Here is a 17845-nt window from a genome sequence, read left to right on the forward strand (position 1 = left end):
AGAAAGAAGGGAAGAGGTGGGCGAACCAGGTGGGAGCCAGGGCAAAGGAACAAAGAAGCAAGGAGAGAAAGCGACATGGGGGAGAAGCAGAGAAGGAGGAGGCTGGAGAAGGGAGGGTAAGATCGAGGAGGGAGGCAAGGAGGGCCGAGAGAGGGAGAGAGAAGACCCAAAGGCACAGACCCAGCAGAGGAAGCCAGGAGAGAAGGGTGGCCCCCAGCTGCTGTTGAAGGAGCCCCTGAGGGTCCCTGTCCACCCCCCTTCCCCCATGTGCTGGGGTGAGCACTCACAGCACCCAGTGTGCACACACAGGGACACTCACGTATACATGTGGAAGTGCACGGACTGACACCCATACCCCCAGGCACCACCCTCAGAAGCCGTGCTGGTGGGGGAGGTTGCCACGGTGACAGGAGCACCACCTTGTGGGTATTAATAGCTTCCACTGAAGCCACCAAAGCGGTGACTTCATTGGGTCCCTGTCTCCAGGGCAGGCTCCTTCTGTCTCCTCCCTGCCTCGTGGCAGCTGCCTGGTGAAGACCGTGGAGGCTCCGCCTGGTCTGCCGGGGAGGAGGGTGTTGGAGTCCTTTGATCCCCCAGCCTAGGCCTCTCAGAGCCCCTGCCAGGAAAGGGTTTCTGGAGCACAGGACCCCTCAGAGGGGTCACTTTCGGGGTCATTATCTCTGGGATCCTGCCTGGCCAGAGATTGGCACCCAGCTGGCACTTACCAGTGGCGAGCCGGTGTCCCCCTCACAGGTCAGAGCTCCTCTCTTCCTGATCATCCCTCTGCTAATAAGGCTGGGGACCGGAGTGAAGCAAGGGAGGTGGCCCATGGCACAGCATTCAAGGAGGCACGTATGGGCTGCTGCAAGCCCAGGGTCTGCAGAGATCCAGAGAGCGTCCCCTTAAATTTTGGGCCATGAGTGCCTCACTTGCCTCATTCTAGCCTGGGCCTTGTTGGTATTCCTGGAGCAGGAGAAGTTTCTGTCCTGCTGTCAATTCCTTGCCTTTGACTCTGACACTGTCACCCTCCTTTGGTGCTCCCGGGGCTGTTTCCCCGCCATGGGCTGCAGAGCCCTGCTGGCTGCCGCTGGACTCCTGCAGCCCCCATTTCCCTCCTGATGTGCACATTGCTCCATCTCTTCCCCGCTTTGCCCACAGCCCCAGCCTTGGCCCAGGTGGGACCTGTCACATCCCTGCTGTCCTCTACCTTTGGGGCCTCACCCCTACCCCCTGCCCGTGGCCCAGCCCCTCTTCCCTGGGTACTGGAATGGGTGGCACTCCAGGAAGGGCCTCCAGCCTCTCCCAACCACTGCCTGCAAATCCCACTGACGACTTTGCACTTCACACACACTCGAGGGGAATCAGTCTCGTCTATATCCCACCCTCAGATTTATCCTGACTCCTGAAAGGCCTGATTTCAGTGACAGCTCAGTGACTTCATTCTGACAGATTTCAGGGGTGAATAAATACCTGGATGTGTGTGTGTATGTGTGGAGTGTGCTTGTGTAGAAGTGAGTGTGTGATAGCGTAGAGGTGTGTGTGCAAACATGGAAGTGTGCTGCCATTCAGAGTCCATGGATTTCTGACACATGAGTCATTGGCTGGGAGAGAGCCTCGGGAGGATACTGCCCCCAAAGAGGACAGCGCTCCCTGACCCGCCATGGCCATTCTGCAGCTGGTGGGCTCCAGGCATCTAAGTGACTCCAGGCATCTAAGTGGCTAGAGGCTAGGGGACTGTCTTTCCCTCCAGACCCTAGGGAATGACTGTCACAGATGCTTCTAGCTTGCGTGGAGTCCCAGGCACTTAAGGGTGTGATGCCTAGCTGGCTGTGGGGGGAGAAGTGAAGAGCTTACGCAAGGCTCTGCTCCCAGCCATCTCAGCAGAGTCCTGCTGCTGGAGGCGGGGATCCATCCACTCCACAGTATGTACTGAGACTCTGTTAGTGCCAGGCCTTCTTCTAGGTGTTGGGGATGCCATGGTGGAGACAGAGCATTAGTAAGGGGGAATAGCTACTTCCAAACTAATTCCATAGAAAAGCTATGGAGGAGATAAGACCATAATGGTATGGAAGGGACAGTGTGTGTGTGTGTGTGTCTTTAGTTGAAGTGATTAGGGCAAGTCAGGAAGTGACATGTGAACAGAGCTTGAATAATGAGGAGCCAGCGTATGGAGCCATGGGGGAAGAACTTTCCATGAGAGAACGGATGAGTTGACTGTTTCCAGCTCACGTTCTAGCTGATCCTGGGTCTGAGCAGCTGGAGCCAGATCAGGGAGCTGGAGGGAGGATGCTTCTCTGGCTGGGAATTTTTTCTGATAGACTGGGAGAAGGAGATGCCCCAGGTTCAGGTGGGTGGAAGATGACTTCCTTTTCCCTCCCTGCAGGCTTCCTGGTAGCGATGCTGATCTCGATCTGGCTGCCCTGATGGAAGAATCATGTGAACAGGCGACTTACTGAAGCCCCCTTCCTCCAGGAAGCCTTCTTTGACTGCTACAGGCCACAGAAGCCCTCCAAGCCCTTATAGTTGTCAGAATCACTCAGCTCAGAGTCGATGGTTCTCGAATGCTTTTGTACCTGAGATCTGTCTCCCCAGCTTCCCAGTGACCCAGGCTGCTACGTCTGTTTGCATCCAAAGGTCCCATTGCTATTTGTCCAGAAATTGGACAGCCTGAGCTTCTTGTTCTGAGCCCCCTGCCCCAGTGCCCCTTCAGATCTGATTGAGAACTGAGGGTCAAATGCTGGGGATCCTAATCTCAGTTCATTTATTTGGTCATCCAGTCACTCATTAAGAAAACATTTCTTGAGCCTTCACATGTGCCAGGCCCTGTGCCTGGAGCTGGGGAAGTAGCTGTAAATGAGAACCGCTCGGCCCGCCCCGGCCCCCTGTGTCTCACTTCCTCTGTTCCGTGAACCCCCAAACCCCTCCTAAAGTCTCTTCCACTCCCCGCGCCCCCGCGCGTCGCGGAGAACCTGTGGCAGCGGGGAACGCAGCGCGCCCGCGGCCACATCTGGCCAGCGGAAGCGCGCGTGTCACTAAGACGCTCATTCACGGGTTCAGCTGTCACCATGACAACCGGAGCGAGGGAACCCCGGCGACGGCGGCGGGAGGGGCGGGGCGCGGGCGGCGGCCGCGGGAGGGAGCGCGCCGGCGCGGGGGCGGCGGCCGGGGAGACCCACCAGCGCCCGAGCGCCCCGCGCAGCCCGCGCTCCGCCGAGCCCCGCTCCATGCAGACCCGCCGGCGGAGCGGGCCCCGCACGTCGCCGCCGCGGTCGTCCCCGCGGGCGGGGAACGAGCCCGCCGCCCAGCCGCGGGGCCGCCGGGCAGGCCGAGCCGCCGAGCGCCCGCGCCCGGGGCCCTGACTCTATGGCCCTGGGGGAGCGCCCCCGAGCCGCCGCGCTGCCCACAGCCAGGCGGACCCCGAGCGTCGGCCGGAGGAAGAGGGGAGCCGGGGACGCCGCTGGCCCCCGCCGCGGGGAATGGGAGGCAGGTAGCCGAGCACCGCGCACCCCGGAGAGCGCGAGGAGGGGAGCGGCCCGCCAGCCCGCCCCGGGCCGCGGCCCCACCAGGGCCCTCCCCCGGCGGCGCGCCCCCGCGCGGGCACACACTTGCACTCGGTACCTCCTCTGCTGCCCAGCCTCTCCTGCCCGCCGCGAGTGCCGAAGCCGCCCTGGGGCCGGGTGCCATGGGTAACAACTTCTCCAGTATCCCCTCTCTGCCCCGAGGAAACCCGAGCCGGGTGCCGCGGGGCCACCCGCAGAACCTCAAAGGTAAGGAAGGCTCCGCCGAGGTCGGGCGCAGCTGGGGGACCGGGGCGCAGGTGGAGAGGGAGGGAGTGGGGGAGAGGCGTGGGAGGAGAGGACGGGCAGGTGCCACCTGTTGTGCGTATTTGGAAACAGGAGATGCACATCTGGTTGTGGAGGAGAGAAGGGGCGGGGGTGTGGTCATGAGATTCTGGGAGGGTGGCCTGGCCGTGGGGTCTGCACCATATGCCCCCACAGCACTGGGAACCTCACTGCAGTCCCCTCGGGCTGTGGTGGTCGGCCAGTGTGCAGGGTGGGAGGGGAAGGTGGTGGGAGGGGAAGGTGGCGGGATGCTTAGGCTGGCCAGCTGCGCTTCTCTTCTCCTGAGGAACCACCGCGGTGTCATTCGCATGTAACCAGGGATGAAGAGGTCGGGTGGGAACACTAGTTGCATTTCCGATGGGAAGGGCTTAAAAATCCAGGAATGATTTCCAGCAGCCTTGAAGAAGGGGTCGGAGCTGATGGCCCCTGGGGTTCTCTGCAGCGGCTGACTTTTTGCATCAACTGAATCCGCTTGGTTTCCGGTTCTTCCAAAGGCCAGATGTCCTGTCAAAAGCTAGACAGGAGGGCCTGAGAGTCTTGAAACAGGAGCCTTTACGGGAAAGGTCTTCATCCCCCGAGCCCCACCCATGCACACAGCACCCTGCGTGTGTTTGTGCCCTAGGCCCAGCCTTACTGCCCTGCGTCTTTCAACACCGTCTCTGACCTTTGGAAGATGACACTGCGGGTCCTCCCAGGACTTCACTAATTACCTTCAAGAGCTGCTTTTCTGTCACCTTCAGATCCAGCATTGCTTGTCCTGGACATTCTGGTGGCTACTAGGACCACATAGATCATCTCTGAGCCTAGAAGGGAAGCCCTAGGGCTCTAACAAGGAGCCACCCCTTTCCTCAGCCCCTCCAGTTATGAGAAGGGTCATAGCAGAGTCCCTTGAGACAGAGCAGGAAGTTTACAAAGAACCTTTTCCCATGACCACCCACTGTTCTGGGCAGTCAGCAGAGGTGATTGTACCCACTTTACAGTTTACGAGAACCAAGGCTTGTCTTGGGTTCCTGAAGCCAATGAGAGGCAGAGTTAGGCTCTAGACCCTTATTTTCTGACCTGGAATTCTGTCTGCTCTTTCACTGGACAGGTACTCTTCAAGACCTGGGGGAGAGGAGGGAAAATGGGACCCTTGTCCTTCATTCTAAGTCCAAACTTTTCAGAACATTAGCTTTTGTTCATTACGAAAATCAGTGGGTTTGCTTATATTTTTTTCTGGAAATTAGTATGGCAGTACACATCAAGACTCTTTTTAAAATATATTCATTGACCTTGCAATTCCATTTAGAGGAACTGATCCTAAGGAAATGGAAAAGCAGGCATATGCTGACACCCTAGGCTAGGATGTTCACGGTGGTGGTAATTAGACTAGGAACACGACCTGGACGCCCAGGCGTCATGAGACATCCCCTCTGTGGAGTATTAGGTGGTCATTAAAGTGGTGTTTTTGAAGAATATTTGATGACTTAGGAAAATGCTCATAGCGTAATGACATTGAAAAAAGCATTATACAAAGATCATATAGACTGTGTGATTCCAATTTTGTTTAAAAAAAGGACGTGAATAGAAAAGAGAAAGAAAAATAAAAACTAAAAAAAAAAACACCAAAATTGGAAAACATGAATGGATATTTTCAAAAGGTTAGCAATGTTTTTTTCTGGGTAAATGGGCTCACATGAGATTTTCCTCTTTTCTTTGGATTTTTTTGTTTGCTGTCTTCTAAAATTTCTACAATAAACAATTTCTGTTAGTCAAGGTTCTCCAGGAAAACAGAACCTACGTGAGATTATACATAAAATGTAAATATTATGACATTTTTTATAGACATTGACTCACATGACTTTGGGGATGGGCAAGTCTGAATTCTCTAGGGCAGGGGGCAAGCTGGGAACTCCGACGAAAGTTTTCAATGACTTCCCCAGGAGAATCTGGCTGGCTGACATAGAGATGGAAGTTCTTCCTTCTGACTGCTGAAACCGTCAGTTCTTCCTTGATAGCCTTCAACTGATTGGATGGGACTTCTCTCATTGTTGAAGGCAATCTCAGTTGATTATAGATGTAATCAGCCATAGATGCAATCAACTTATGAATGATTTAAATCCACAAAATATCTTCATGGTAACCATCAGGCCAGTGCTTGCCTGACCAAACAACTGGACATCATACCTAGCCATGTTGAAATACATGAACTTAAACATCATCAGAAATAAGCTGTAAGCATCAGCATGTGCAAAGGCCCATTGGCTATTCCTGGAGATGGAAACAGATTCCTAATGATGGAGGAGCCCATCCAGTTGGACCTCCTTCCTTACAAGTGAGGAGAATGAGGAAAGGGAATAGTGATTTGCTCAACTTGTTTTTCAGCGGGTCAGTCAAGAAGCAAAGCTGTGCTCTTTCCTTCAGGGGCAGGAGTTGACTTGGTCCTCTCATGCTCACAGCCTTCCCCCTGAGAAAGTTTTGCTCCATCTTCGACTTTACGGGAGCCCAGAGGAGGTCTCAGTGATTGTGCCTCCTGTTATCTAAAGTTTGGGTTTGTTGGGTTCGGAGGTCCCCGTGGGATCAGTTCTCCTTCTGTGGGAGTAAAAGGTGGAGAAATTCTCCCTGCAGCATTTCCGTCTTCTTGCCATTTCCCTTTGGGCGTGATTGAAGGAGATCTGCTCTTCTCTTCCTCCCCTCCCCCGCCATACCGGCTGGTGGTGGCCATGGGAATTTTGATTCTGCTGCCTCCAAGCTTGAGATGAAAGACAGAGCATTACCATGCAGGCCACCTATGGGTACCTTTTGTTTTCATGTGGGTCCACTGATCCTCTTTTCCAGCATAACTTCCAGGAACCAGCTCTCATTTCTCCCACCCTAATAGAGCCATCACCTTTATTCTATAATTGTTTACTATTCACCCCAAATTCCCATCTAACTGTTTGGGCATTGGCCTAGGAGTCTTCTGTGATATGTCAGTGGTCATCCAGAATTCTATTCTAATTGTACTGGTGTTGAACCTGACATTGGCTGTGATTCTAAGGTTGTCCTCTCAAAGTCCTGCTGGGATTGCCTACTGCACCCACCCAAAGTTCAGCTGTGATTCTTGGCCGTCCATCCAGAAAGTTGCTGGGGGTGAGGAGGAAGAGGACAACTGTTTCAATTTTTCACTTTCTATAAATATAATCTCTGTTCACCACCATTTTAATTAAAACAACTGGAAAGGGCCTGACATAATAGGGACCCTGGGACTGATTGGAGATATAAGATCTTGGCCTGGCTGTCAGGCTGCCATCTAAGGGGGTTCATCTGTCACCTGTTGGGTTATGGACTTTGGTCTTATTTCTAGAGAGCATTGACCTCACTCTTCCACTGGTGATTCCCGCTGGTTTGTGTGTGTGTGCGCTATTAATTCCAAACAGTATGTATGTATATATTTATTTATTTTTAATTAACCCCCTTCCATGGCTCCCTCATCTTTCTGCTCGTTATCTGCTTGCTGTGCTGCTCGTCTTCTTTAGGACGCATCAGGAATCAAACTTGGGTCCTCCCATGTGGGAGATGGGTGCCCACTTGCTTGAGCCACATCTGCTCCTCCCACTGGGTTTTGAACAGCATTGGCCAGGGAGTGTCCAGAGGTGAGGGCCATGGAATAGCTCTGGGCTTAGGACCAATAGGCAGGGGACTGAGGGGCTGCTGTGTGCCTGGATCAAGGTGCAGGATCCCTGGGCTCTCAGAGGCTGAAGCTCTATGTGGAAAGGCAAGTCTGGAGCAACCAAATGTCCCAGAGGATATGAACATTATCAAGCACTTGGTTGGACTGCTGAACCCCAGATGTGTGGGCAGAAGTCAGGTGGGATATCAGGGAAGGATTTGTGCTGGACGTGGTAGGAATTGGGTTGATGGCAAGGGGTGCACCAAGAGTCCTAGGGTGTGGGGAGGAGGGACAAACAGCAAAGGCTTGCGGGTGGGAATGAGAGTGTGAGGGGAACATGGTGACTGGATCAGGGGGATCATGTTTCATGGAGAAAAATACAAAGAATAAAGATCCACCTCCTTCTCTAGCTCTTTGCCGAATGCCTGCCCGCTCTGTTCTAAGTGTTGAGGGACAAGCAAGTGGGACAGCCTTTGGGGAGAAATATTCAGCCCCGTGGTCACCCATAGATGGGGAATTGGATAGGCCATCTCCCATCTTTTATGTTTTAATGTGGTAAAATTCACGTAACATAACATTCACCATTTTTAACCATTTTAAACTGTACAATTCAGTGGCATTTAGTACATTCCCAATTTTGTGCAACCATCACCATTATCTAGTTCCAGAACATTTTCATTACCCCGAAAGGAAATTCCATAACCATGAAGCAGTGGCTTCCCACACTCCCTCTCCCGAGCCCCTGGTTTTCCCCGGACTAGAAAAACCACTAGACTGCTTTCTGTCTCTAGAGATCTGCCTATTCTAGACATTTCATATAAATGGAACCAAATACTAGGTAGCCTTTTGTGCCTGGCTTCTTTCACTTAGCATAATGTTTTCAAGGTTCCTCCTCATGCAGATTGTCTCTTTCCTTTATCTGGCTGAATAATATTCCATTGTATGAGTGACCACATTTTGTTTATCCTTTCTTCAGTTGGTAGCCACATAGGTCAGCCATATGGGCTGTCTCCACCTTTTGGTTGTTGTGAACATCTGTGTATATGTTTTTGTTTGAGCACCTGCTTTTTCAATTATACACCAAGGAATGGCCTTCCCATCTATTTAAAGGTGGGGTTTTCTTGATGAGGGCACTGTCAGAAGGCCACTGGTTGTGACAGACACAGGGAAACTGTCTCCTTCCAACTTGGCTCCAACCAGATGCCTGTTGTTATCAGAGCCTCTCTTCCAGGACGGCTGAAGCTCTGGACAGGCTGAGGGAGGGGCTGTTGAGGTTGGCCCAGAGGACTTGATCCTTTGAGGTGGCCTAGACTGAGCCGCAGGCACTTGTCTGCAGAGCCCGAATGTCCTCCCTGCCCTCTGGATACAGAACAGCTGCCCTCCTAGCTGGCCACTCTGCCTCTGGGCTCTCCCTTGATGCTGCCAGAGTAATCCTCCTGCAGTCTTCCTGTCCTCATCAGCAGCCTTCGATGGCTCCTTGTGGTCAGTTCATTGGCCAACCCACAGATGTTCCCACAACTCTTGTCTGGGCTCCTTGCTTGGTTCCTTGGTTGTCAAGACACTGGTAGAGGCAAACTCGTCTAACTCCCCACCCAGGGACAAAGCAGACAGTCCTGGGGATGGGGTGGGGTGGGGGGCCCTGCCTGGTGGCCCCCTCAACCACCTCAAGGCTTCAGAGAGCTGTTCTGAGACTGCCCCATTTAACCTCTGAGCACCCATCCTGCGTGCTTTTTGGTGGTTTTTGGTGCAGTTGAACCTTCGAACCTTGTTTTGTTAATGGTAATGATAATACTTATAATAGCTTTGGTGTGCTGGTGGTTACTGTGTGCCAAGTACCATGTGTAGATTGTTTCTGTTAAAATCCTCCCAACAACCTACTGAGAGAATGATCATTGTCATCATTTTCTAGATGGGGAAAGAGAGGCTCAGAGAGGTTACATAATTTATCCCAGAGCAGTTAATAAATGGTGAAGCTGGGATTCAAACCCACATCACTCTGACTTTAACATTCACCTTTGTGGCCACTATACGATCCTGCCCCCACAGAATTCAGCCGTGGGTGGGCTCTGTTTTCCGTTGTGGACGAGAGGCTGGGGAGCTCTCTCCTGGTATCTGGACAGAGCCTCAGAGGAGGGAAAGGAAGTGCCTTGGGGCTCTTGATGGTCCCTCCCTAGGTCAGTCCAGGCAGGTGGGTTCAAATCTGGACTCCCCAGGCCTGCCCCTTACACTGTCTTTGCAGGGTTTAGCCATGTAGGTCCATCAGCCAGTCATCACATGCTTTCCAGGGAACTTGCTGTTCTTTTGGGCCAGTGCTTCTCAAAGTGAGGATTTTCCCACCACCTGCATCAGCATCAGCTGGAAGTGTCTAAAATGCAGATTCCCAGCCTGCAGTCCAAACCCACTGACTCAGAATTTCTTGGGCATGGGGCCTCCCAATCTGTATGATCCCAGGTCATTCTAATGTACCCCAATGTCTGGGAACTCTTGTGGTGTGGTGTGGGGCCTCAGAACAGTCTACCTGGCACTCTGGAGTGGGTGGGACAAGGCAGGGCTTCACAGGAGGGGACCCTGTGGTTGGCTGGAGGAGACTCAGAGTGCTAGAAGGGTGTCTCCTCTAAGGGGCATGGTAGTGAAGGCGAGGCAGGAAATTTTATTTTTTTTCTCCCAAGGTTTTCCAAGGTTTCTCCAGTCACACATTACATTAAAGATACCTGGAGGCAAGCAGACTTGGCTCAATGGATAGAGCATCCGCCTACCACATGGGAAGTCCAGGGTTCAAACCCAGGGCCTCTTGACCTGTATGATGAGCTGGCCCACGCGCAGTGCTGATGCGCACGAGGAGTGCCCTGCCATGCAGGGGTGTCCCCTGCATAGGGGAGCCCCACGTCAAGGAGTGTGCCCCGTAAGCAGAGGTGCCCCGCACGAAAAGTGCAGCCTGCCCAGGAGTGGCGCCACACACACGGAGAGCTGACGCAACAAGATAACGCAACAAAAAGAGACACAGATTCCTTTTACTGCTGACAAGAATGCAAGTGGACACGGAAGAACACACAGCAAATGGACAATGGGGGGGCAGAGAAAGGGAGAGAAATAAAAATAAATCTTAAAAAAAAAGATACATGAAGAACTAAGGTATCGTTTCTATTTTTTTTTAAAGATTTATTTATTTAATTCCCGCCCCCCCCCCGCCCCCCGTCCCCGTTGTCTGTTTTCTGTGTCTATTTGCTGCGTCTTGTTTCTTTGTCCGCTTCTGTTGTTGTCAGCTGCATGGGAAATGTGGGCGGCGCCATTCCTGGCTGCACTTTCTTTTGCGCTGGGCGGCTCTCCTTATGGGTGCACTCCTTGCGTGTGGGGCTCCCCTACGCGGGGGACACCCCTGCGTGGCAGGGCACTCCTTGTGCGCATCAGCACTGCGCATAGGCCAGCTCCACACGGGTCAAGGAGGCCCGGGGTTTGAACCGCGGACCTCCCATGTGGTAGACGGAACCCCTATCCACTGGGGCAAGTCCGTTTCCCAGGTATCGTTTCTTAGTACTCAGTTCCAAATTAACATTCTTAGTACATTCCATTGTCCTTATTTTTGGATTCTACTCTATCACCTCCTCTTCCCTATCTTTGTCTTCCTCTCCTTCTCCCTGTCTTCCATCCTTTTCAAACTTCACTTAGAATTCTCTCTTCTTTTTTTTAAAGATTTATTTTTTATTTATTTCTCTCCCCCGCCCCCCCGTTGTCTGCTCTCTGTGTCCTTTCGCTGTGTGTTCTTCTGTGTCTGCTTGTATTCTTGTCAGCGACACCGGGAATCTGTGTCTCGTTTTGCTGCGTCATCTTGTTGTGTCAGCTCTCTGTGTGTGTGGTGCCATTTCTGCTCTTCGTGTGTGTGGCGCCATTCCTGGGCAGGCTGCACTTTTTTCGCGCTGGGTGGCTCTCCTTATGGGACACACTCCTTGCACAGGGGCTCCCCTAGGCAGGGGACACCCTGCGTGGAACGGCATTCCTTGCACACATCAGCACTATGCCTGGGCCGGCTCATCACATGAGTCAGGAGGCCCTGGGTTTGAACCTTGGCCCTCCCGTGTGGTAGGAGGACACTCTATCTGTTGGGCCAAATCTGCTTCCCTCTTTTTTTTTTCAACTGTGATTTTTTTAATGTCTTTTTAAAAAATATTTTAAGGATTTATTTTTATTTCTCCTCCCTTCCCACCCTGTTGTCTGCTCTCTTTGTCCATTTGCCGTGTGTACTTCTGCATCCGCCTGTATTATCAGGCAGCACTGGGAAACTGCATCTCTTTTTTGTTGTGTCATCTTGCTGTGTCAGCTCTCCATGTGTGTGGGCTGTCCTTTTTTCATGCAGGGTGGCTCTCCTTGCGGGGTGCACTCCTTGCTCATGGGGCTCCCCTACACTGGGGCACCCCTGCATGGCACAGTACTCCTTGCGTGTGACAGCACTGTGCATGGGCCAGCTTACCACATGGGTCACGGGCCCTGAGGATCAAACCCTGGACTCTCCATATGGTAGGCAGATGCTCTATCAATTAAGCCATGTCTGCTTCCCTTAATGTCCTTTTTAAAATATTTTTTATTGTCTTTTTTTTTAAAGATAAATACATCACAAAATATTATGTTTAAAAACATAAGAGATTCCCTATGCCTCCTTCTCCACCCCCACTCCTCCCACATCAACATTGCCTTGCATCAGTGAGGCACATTCATTGCATTTGGTGAATACACCCTGGAGTCACTGCCACAGCACATGTGTCATAGTTTACATTGTAGTTCACACTCTTCTTCAGTGCATCCAGTGGGTTATGGCAGGATAAAGAATGTTCAGCATCTGTCCCTGCAATATCATTCAGGACAACCCCAAGTCCTGAAAATGCCCCATATCATGTCTCTTCCTCCCTCTCCCAGCCCTCAGCAACTCCCATGGCAACTGTGTCCATATCAATGATACAATTTCTTCCATTGCTAGAGTCACAACAGTTCTATAGTAGAATACCAGGAAGTCCTCTCCAATCCATATTATATTCCTCCATCTTGTAGACTCTGGGATGGTGATGTCCACTCCACCTCTACATTGAGAGGGGGTTTAGATTCCACATGGCTGATAGATGCGATTCTCCTGCTTGCAGTTGCAGACACTCTTGTTTCCCTGGTGTGGTGGTTGGCCATTCTCACCTCCCCTTCAGCTGACCTGGGTATGTCCAATGAACTGGAGAGTAGGTGTTGCAACTCTCTTTAGGCTCAGGGCCCAGCTGGCACATGGACAGTTCAGAGACTCAAGTCTCCTGAGCATACACAAACCCCAGCACCAATTACAGATTCAGTAAAAGTGACAGAAGAGGCATGTGTACAGAGGTCACATCTGAGTCCAACTCCATCACAATCAGGAGCACAAATTCCAAAGTAGTGCCCACTGGCAAGATAATGAACTCCAGAGCCATCTGTCATGACTATAGAACCTGTATGTCTCCATAACCTTCAGGAACACCAGTACCTGGGGTTGTATCTACTTTGGCTGTCTCTGGGATCCTGCTGAGATGTGTGTAAGCATGACCCCTCTGATGACCTCCTGACTCATTTTGAAGTCTCTTAGCCATATAAACTCATTTGGCTTTACAATTTTCCCCTTGTATTCAAGCTCTTTTTCTAGTTGCATCAGCAGCTGGTGATGGTAGTAATCTCTCAGCACCAGGGAGGCTCATCCCTGGGAGTCATGTCCCATACTGGAGGGGAGGTAATGCATTTACATGCTGAGTTTGGCTTAGAGAGTAGAGGCAGGAAATTTTGAGGTGTGTTCAGGGACAGGGATCACGCCTTCCTGTCTGGAATGTGGGTCCCCAGTGAGGACATTTATAGGTCAACCTTTACAGGTTGGCTGGGGCCAGATCTTGGAGGACCTCGGATGTTAGAATGAGGAGTTAAGTCTTTATCTGGTGCATACTGGAAGCCATGGAAGGCTTTTGAGCAGAGGAGTAGAGTGATTTTATTTAAACAGCAGGAGCAGCAGAATATAGGCTGGAGAGAGGAGGGAATGAAGCATCTTGAGCTGATGGGCGGTTAATGGCTGCAGGGCTTCTGTCATAAGCCAAGCTGAAAGGGCTAGGTGCGAGTGTCAAGCTTACCCCTCGCCTAAGGTTCCTGTGAGTGAATCTGGAAAAATTTCTAATCCATGGCTATGGTCAGCAGGGCTTCATTGACCAGAGCGCATCAGAAGGAAAACAAAAGGATTTTTCAGAAGCCCAAATCCTGATGCTTGTCACTATGCTAAGTGCATTTGTGTATATTAATTCGTTTAATCCAGATAATCCTGTGAGGGAGGTATTATTGTTGTTTTCCTATAGGTGAGAAAAGTGAGGTTGCAGATGTAAAGAATACTCTCTAATGTAAACTATGCGCTATAGTTAATAGTACAATTAAAACAATATTTTGTCATGAATTATAACAAAGGTACAATACTAAAGCAAGGTGTTAATCATAGGGGTGGTATATGGGAACTCTGTATTTTCTGCATGATTTTTTCTGTAAACCTACAACCTCTCTCAGAAAACAAAAACAAAAACAAAAACAAAACAACAACAACACTGAACTAGGAAATGCTAGAGCGGGGATGTCTATCCAGGACATTAAAGCCTGCGCGGGAGAAAACTGGGGATGGGGGAGATTTTCTGTACTTTGGGGCTCTTTTTACCCGTTTCTAAGATGTGCAATGGAGGCCCAGGCTTTGGCTCTAAATCACAGAGACCGAGATGGGGGCGGGAGGGGTGAAGGAGGTAACAGAAGGAGGAAAGGACGGGGAGTAAGGAGGGTGGATGCTGGGCACTGCCCAGGGATGCCAGGGTCGCCTCTGCCCTGGTGTGCCGGCTGCAGTCTGTTGGTCTATGACCATCTCATTGCTGGGACTGCACCCCTAGTCTGAGGGGCTGCTTCTCTCTGAGCCAGTTGCTTCGGCAACCCCGGGCAGGACGCAAGTGGTCTCCTTGGTAATGCCTGGGAAACCTGCCTGCAGGGATGGAGGGAAGTGACCTGGCCAGCGGTCAGGTTCAGGCCGGGTGGCACAGGCAGAGCCAGGCCAGGCCGCTGAGAGGCTGAGCAGGCCTGTGAGGAGGGTCAGGCTGATGGAATAGCTGGGCTGCCTTTGGCCTTTCCCTAGCAAGCAGGAGTCCAGAGACCCCGAGGGGCCTGTGGGGCCTGCCTGCCAGATGCCCTTTCCAGACCAGAGGCACTAAGGGGCCAGCGCAGGAAGAGGGAGATTGGGGAGTGGAAATGAGGTGTGTGTGTGTGTGTGTGCTCCACTGTAGATTCTGCTTGACAGATCCAGCTCCAGGATTTATTAAAAGATGCTTATCAGGGATCATTACACAGATCCGGCTGCTGTGGGAAATGAGCAGGTGCTGAGGCCTGGGGTAGGTAGAGCAGAGAAAAGAAGGGCTAAGAGCAGAGGAGGAGAGAATAGACGTGAGTCACTGGGAGGCAGGTGGGAGGCCTTGGCTTTCTCTCTGCTCTGGCTTCAGTTCTGGGAGAGGTGGGGGCTCTGGCGCTGGGCTTCGGAAGCTGAAGTTTTCTGAGGATGAGAGTTGGGGGAGGGTAAGATGTAGCTGGGAGGACTCATTCTGTTGATTTGTATTGGGGATGGACCAGACACTGTCCTGGGCATGAAGATACAATGGTGCAGAAAACAAGCAAGCTCTGGCCTCCTCCATGACCTCTAGCAAGGGAGCTGATGAGTTAGAATATAATAATTGCTAACATGCTCTGTGCCAGGGCCTGTGCTAAACTCTTCACACCATCTTCTTGTTTAATCTCTATAACCACCACATAAGGTAGGTACCATTATTAACCCCATCCATTTACAGATGAATAAACTGAGGCATAGAGAGGTTAAGTAACTTACCCAAGGTCCCATGGCTGGTATGAGGTGGAGTTGAGCTTCTAGCTAAGATCTCTCTGACTTTGGAGCTATCAGGTGTTTTTTTTTTTGTTTTTTTTTTTTAAATAAGCTTTATATTTTAGAAAAAGTTTTAGATTTACAGAATTATTGCAAAAATAGAGCAGAGAGTTCCTGAATGCCCGACACCCAGTTTCCCTCATTATTAACATCTTCCATTAGTATGGAACATTTGTGACAATTAACCAATATTGATGTATTATTATTATGAGCAAACATCCATACTTTATTCACATTTCCTCAGCTTTTCTCTAGTGTCCCTTTTCTGCACCAGGATCCTACCCAGGACACCACATTTTGGTTGTCATGTCTCCTGAGGCTCCTCTTGGCTGTGACAATTTCTTAGACTTTCCTGGTTTTTGATGACCTTTGACAGTTGTGAGGAGCACTGGTCAGGCAGTTTGTAGAATGTCCCTCAGTTGGGATTTGTCTGATGCTCTCTTCGTAATTAGATTGGTGTTGTGGGTTTTGGATAGAAAGGCCTCAGAGGAAGAGTGCCATTTTCCTCACCTCATATCCAAGGTGCCTGCTGTCAACATGACTTTCCACTGTTGATGTTGGCTTCTGTCATCAGGCTGAGGAAATGTCAGTTTTCGTCAGTGTCAAGTTACACTTTTCTCCCTCTTTCCGTATGGTACCCCTTGAAAGGAAGTCACCATGCCCATGCACAGCCCACACTTCAGGGAGAGTTATGCTCCCCCTCCTTGAGGGCTGAGGACTCACTGCTTTTAACTGCTCTGCTCAACTATTTAATTGCTTATGCAAGCAGTGAGGCCTGGATAAGAGTGTGAAAGAGAAGATTAGGGAGGCATCAGCTCTGGGGAGGTGGGTTTCTCTGGGGAAGTGCCCTGGAAATGAATAGGAGGTGGCTTCGTGTTCCTACAGGGGGCGCTACCAGCATGTTGGGTGCGGAATTGTTATTTGGTAATCCTGGCCCCTGCCAAGTACCACTGGCCGCCCAAAAAGTCATGGTGACATTAAAATAAAAAGCTCTCCCGTATTTTAAAAAGCAACCTAGAAGGGGCAGTTCCACCCCCAGGTGAGAAGGATGAGTGGGGTGTGGAGGGCAGCCAAGGGTGTTCCTGAGAGAAGAAGCAGCACAAGCAAAGGCTGCTGCGGCCAAGGACAGAGGACCTGCTCTGGGCCAGTGTTGTCCCAGCCTTCCCGGCCAAGGGCCTTTCAGCAGAAATCCACTCAGCTGCCGCTCCCTTGCCTCTTGGAGGAGCCCCCACCTCCCACTCTGTGCTTGGCAGCATACTGCTGGTCACAAAGGCTGTGTGTGTGTGTGTGTGTGTGTGTGTGTGTGGACCAAGCGGGAGGACACTACTCGGGAGGGCAGGGGGTGGGGGAGGGAAGCACAGCCTGCTGGCTTACCTGGACTGCCTTCTTTGGGCGTGTTGCAGCTCAAATGTCATCCTGGCTGCTGCAGAGGTTGGGGTGGGTACAAAAAGGGGAACCTTGCCAGGGCAGGTGCTGACTTGTGAGTAGGGTGGAGGCAGGTCTCCAGGCTCCTGGCTTTCACCTCCATTTTCCCCCCTTCGCTTGCCCCAGCCCCTAGGGACTGATGTTCTCCAGGGGGATGAGCAAACCTACATGTCCAGGTGCCCTGAGAGGGAGGGGAGGGCCACTTCTCCCGATCAGAGTGGAGGCCGCGCTGCAAGGATATTTCAGCTGATTCATTTCATGTGCTGGTGACTCCTTTGAGCCAGGCATGGTGCTGGGTACAGAGAATGGAGAGGTGAGGCCAGGTGTGGTCTGTGCCCTTGAGGTACTCGTGACCCAGGCTTGTCCACTCCAGATATCAGTCTGTCTGGGCAGAAGGTCCCGGAGCCCTTCTCCTCCTCTGTGTCTGCCTTCCTTTCCTTTCTTTCCCTGATCTTCCCAGCAGATGTTCCTTTGGACACATTCTTCCTGAGGGTGGAGGGATTGGCAGGTGGTCAGGTAGAGGCATGGCAGGGGAAGGGGCAGTGAGTTGCCATCGACTTGGACTGCCAGAATGGAAATGTATCAGATATCATTGTCCTACCTCCTTTCTCAATCCCTGAACCCCGGAGAGGGGAAGTGACTTGCTCAAAGTCATCAGCTTGACTGGACGAGGCGGTGGTAAAGTCTCAAGGCTCTGACCGCGCAGCCTGGTGCACCCTGGAGCCAGTAGAAGCTGACACCCAGGGACTCTGGAGGGGACTGAATGCTGGTCCCAGCAGGGATCAGATGCCGGCCTGCTTGACATGTGGCATCCTAAGGAGAGCCAGCCACAGGTTTTGGACAGGAGAGGAGAGCAGTGAGATGTCTTAGAAAGCTCTCGGTCTGGTGTGTGGAGAATGGACTGTGCGGGCAAGGGAGGGGCAGGGCAGGCCGGGCAGGAGGTGGCTGCACCCCCCCCGGGTAGGAGTGCTCTGGAGGCTCTCCAGCATCAAGGCAAGGAGA

At 51.8% G+C, this 17845-nt stretch overlaps 1 protein-coding gene across 1 annotated transcript in view; it reads left to right on the top strand.

The window, feature by feature from the left end:
• The first annotated feature begins 3379 nt into the window (after window positions 1-3379).
• NEURL1 (neuralized E3 ubiquitin protein ligase 1) overlaps window positions 3380-17845 on the top strand; it is a 95936-nt gene continuing 81470 nt past the window's right edge. Inside the window, exon 1 of the mRNA XM_004473992.4 lies at window positions 3380-3767. Coding sequence (XP_004474049.1) covers window positions 3683-3767 — 85 coding nt within the window. The 5' untranslated portion in view covers window positions 3380-3682. The remainder of the gene's footprint in view (window positions 3768-17845) is intronic.

This window comes from Dasypus novemcinctus, chromosome 6 (assembly GCF_030445035.2).
Source record: "Dasypus novemcinctus isolate mDasNov1 chromosome 6, mDasNov1.1.hap2, whole genome shotgun sequence".
NCBI lineage: Eukaryota > Metazoa > Chordata > Mammalia > Cingulata > Dasypodidae > Dasypus > Dasypus novemcinctus.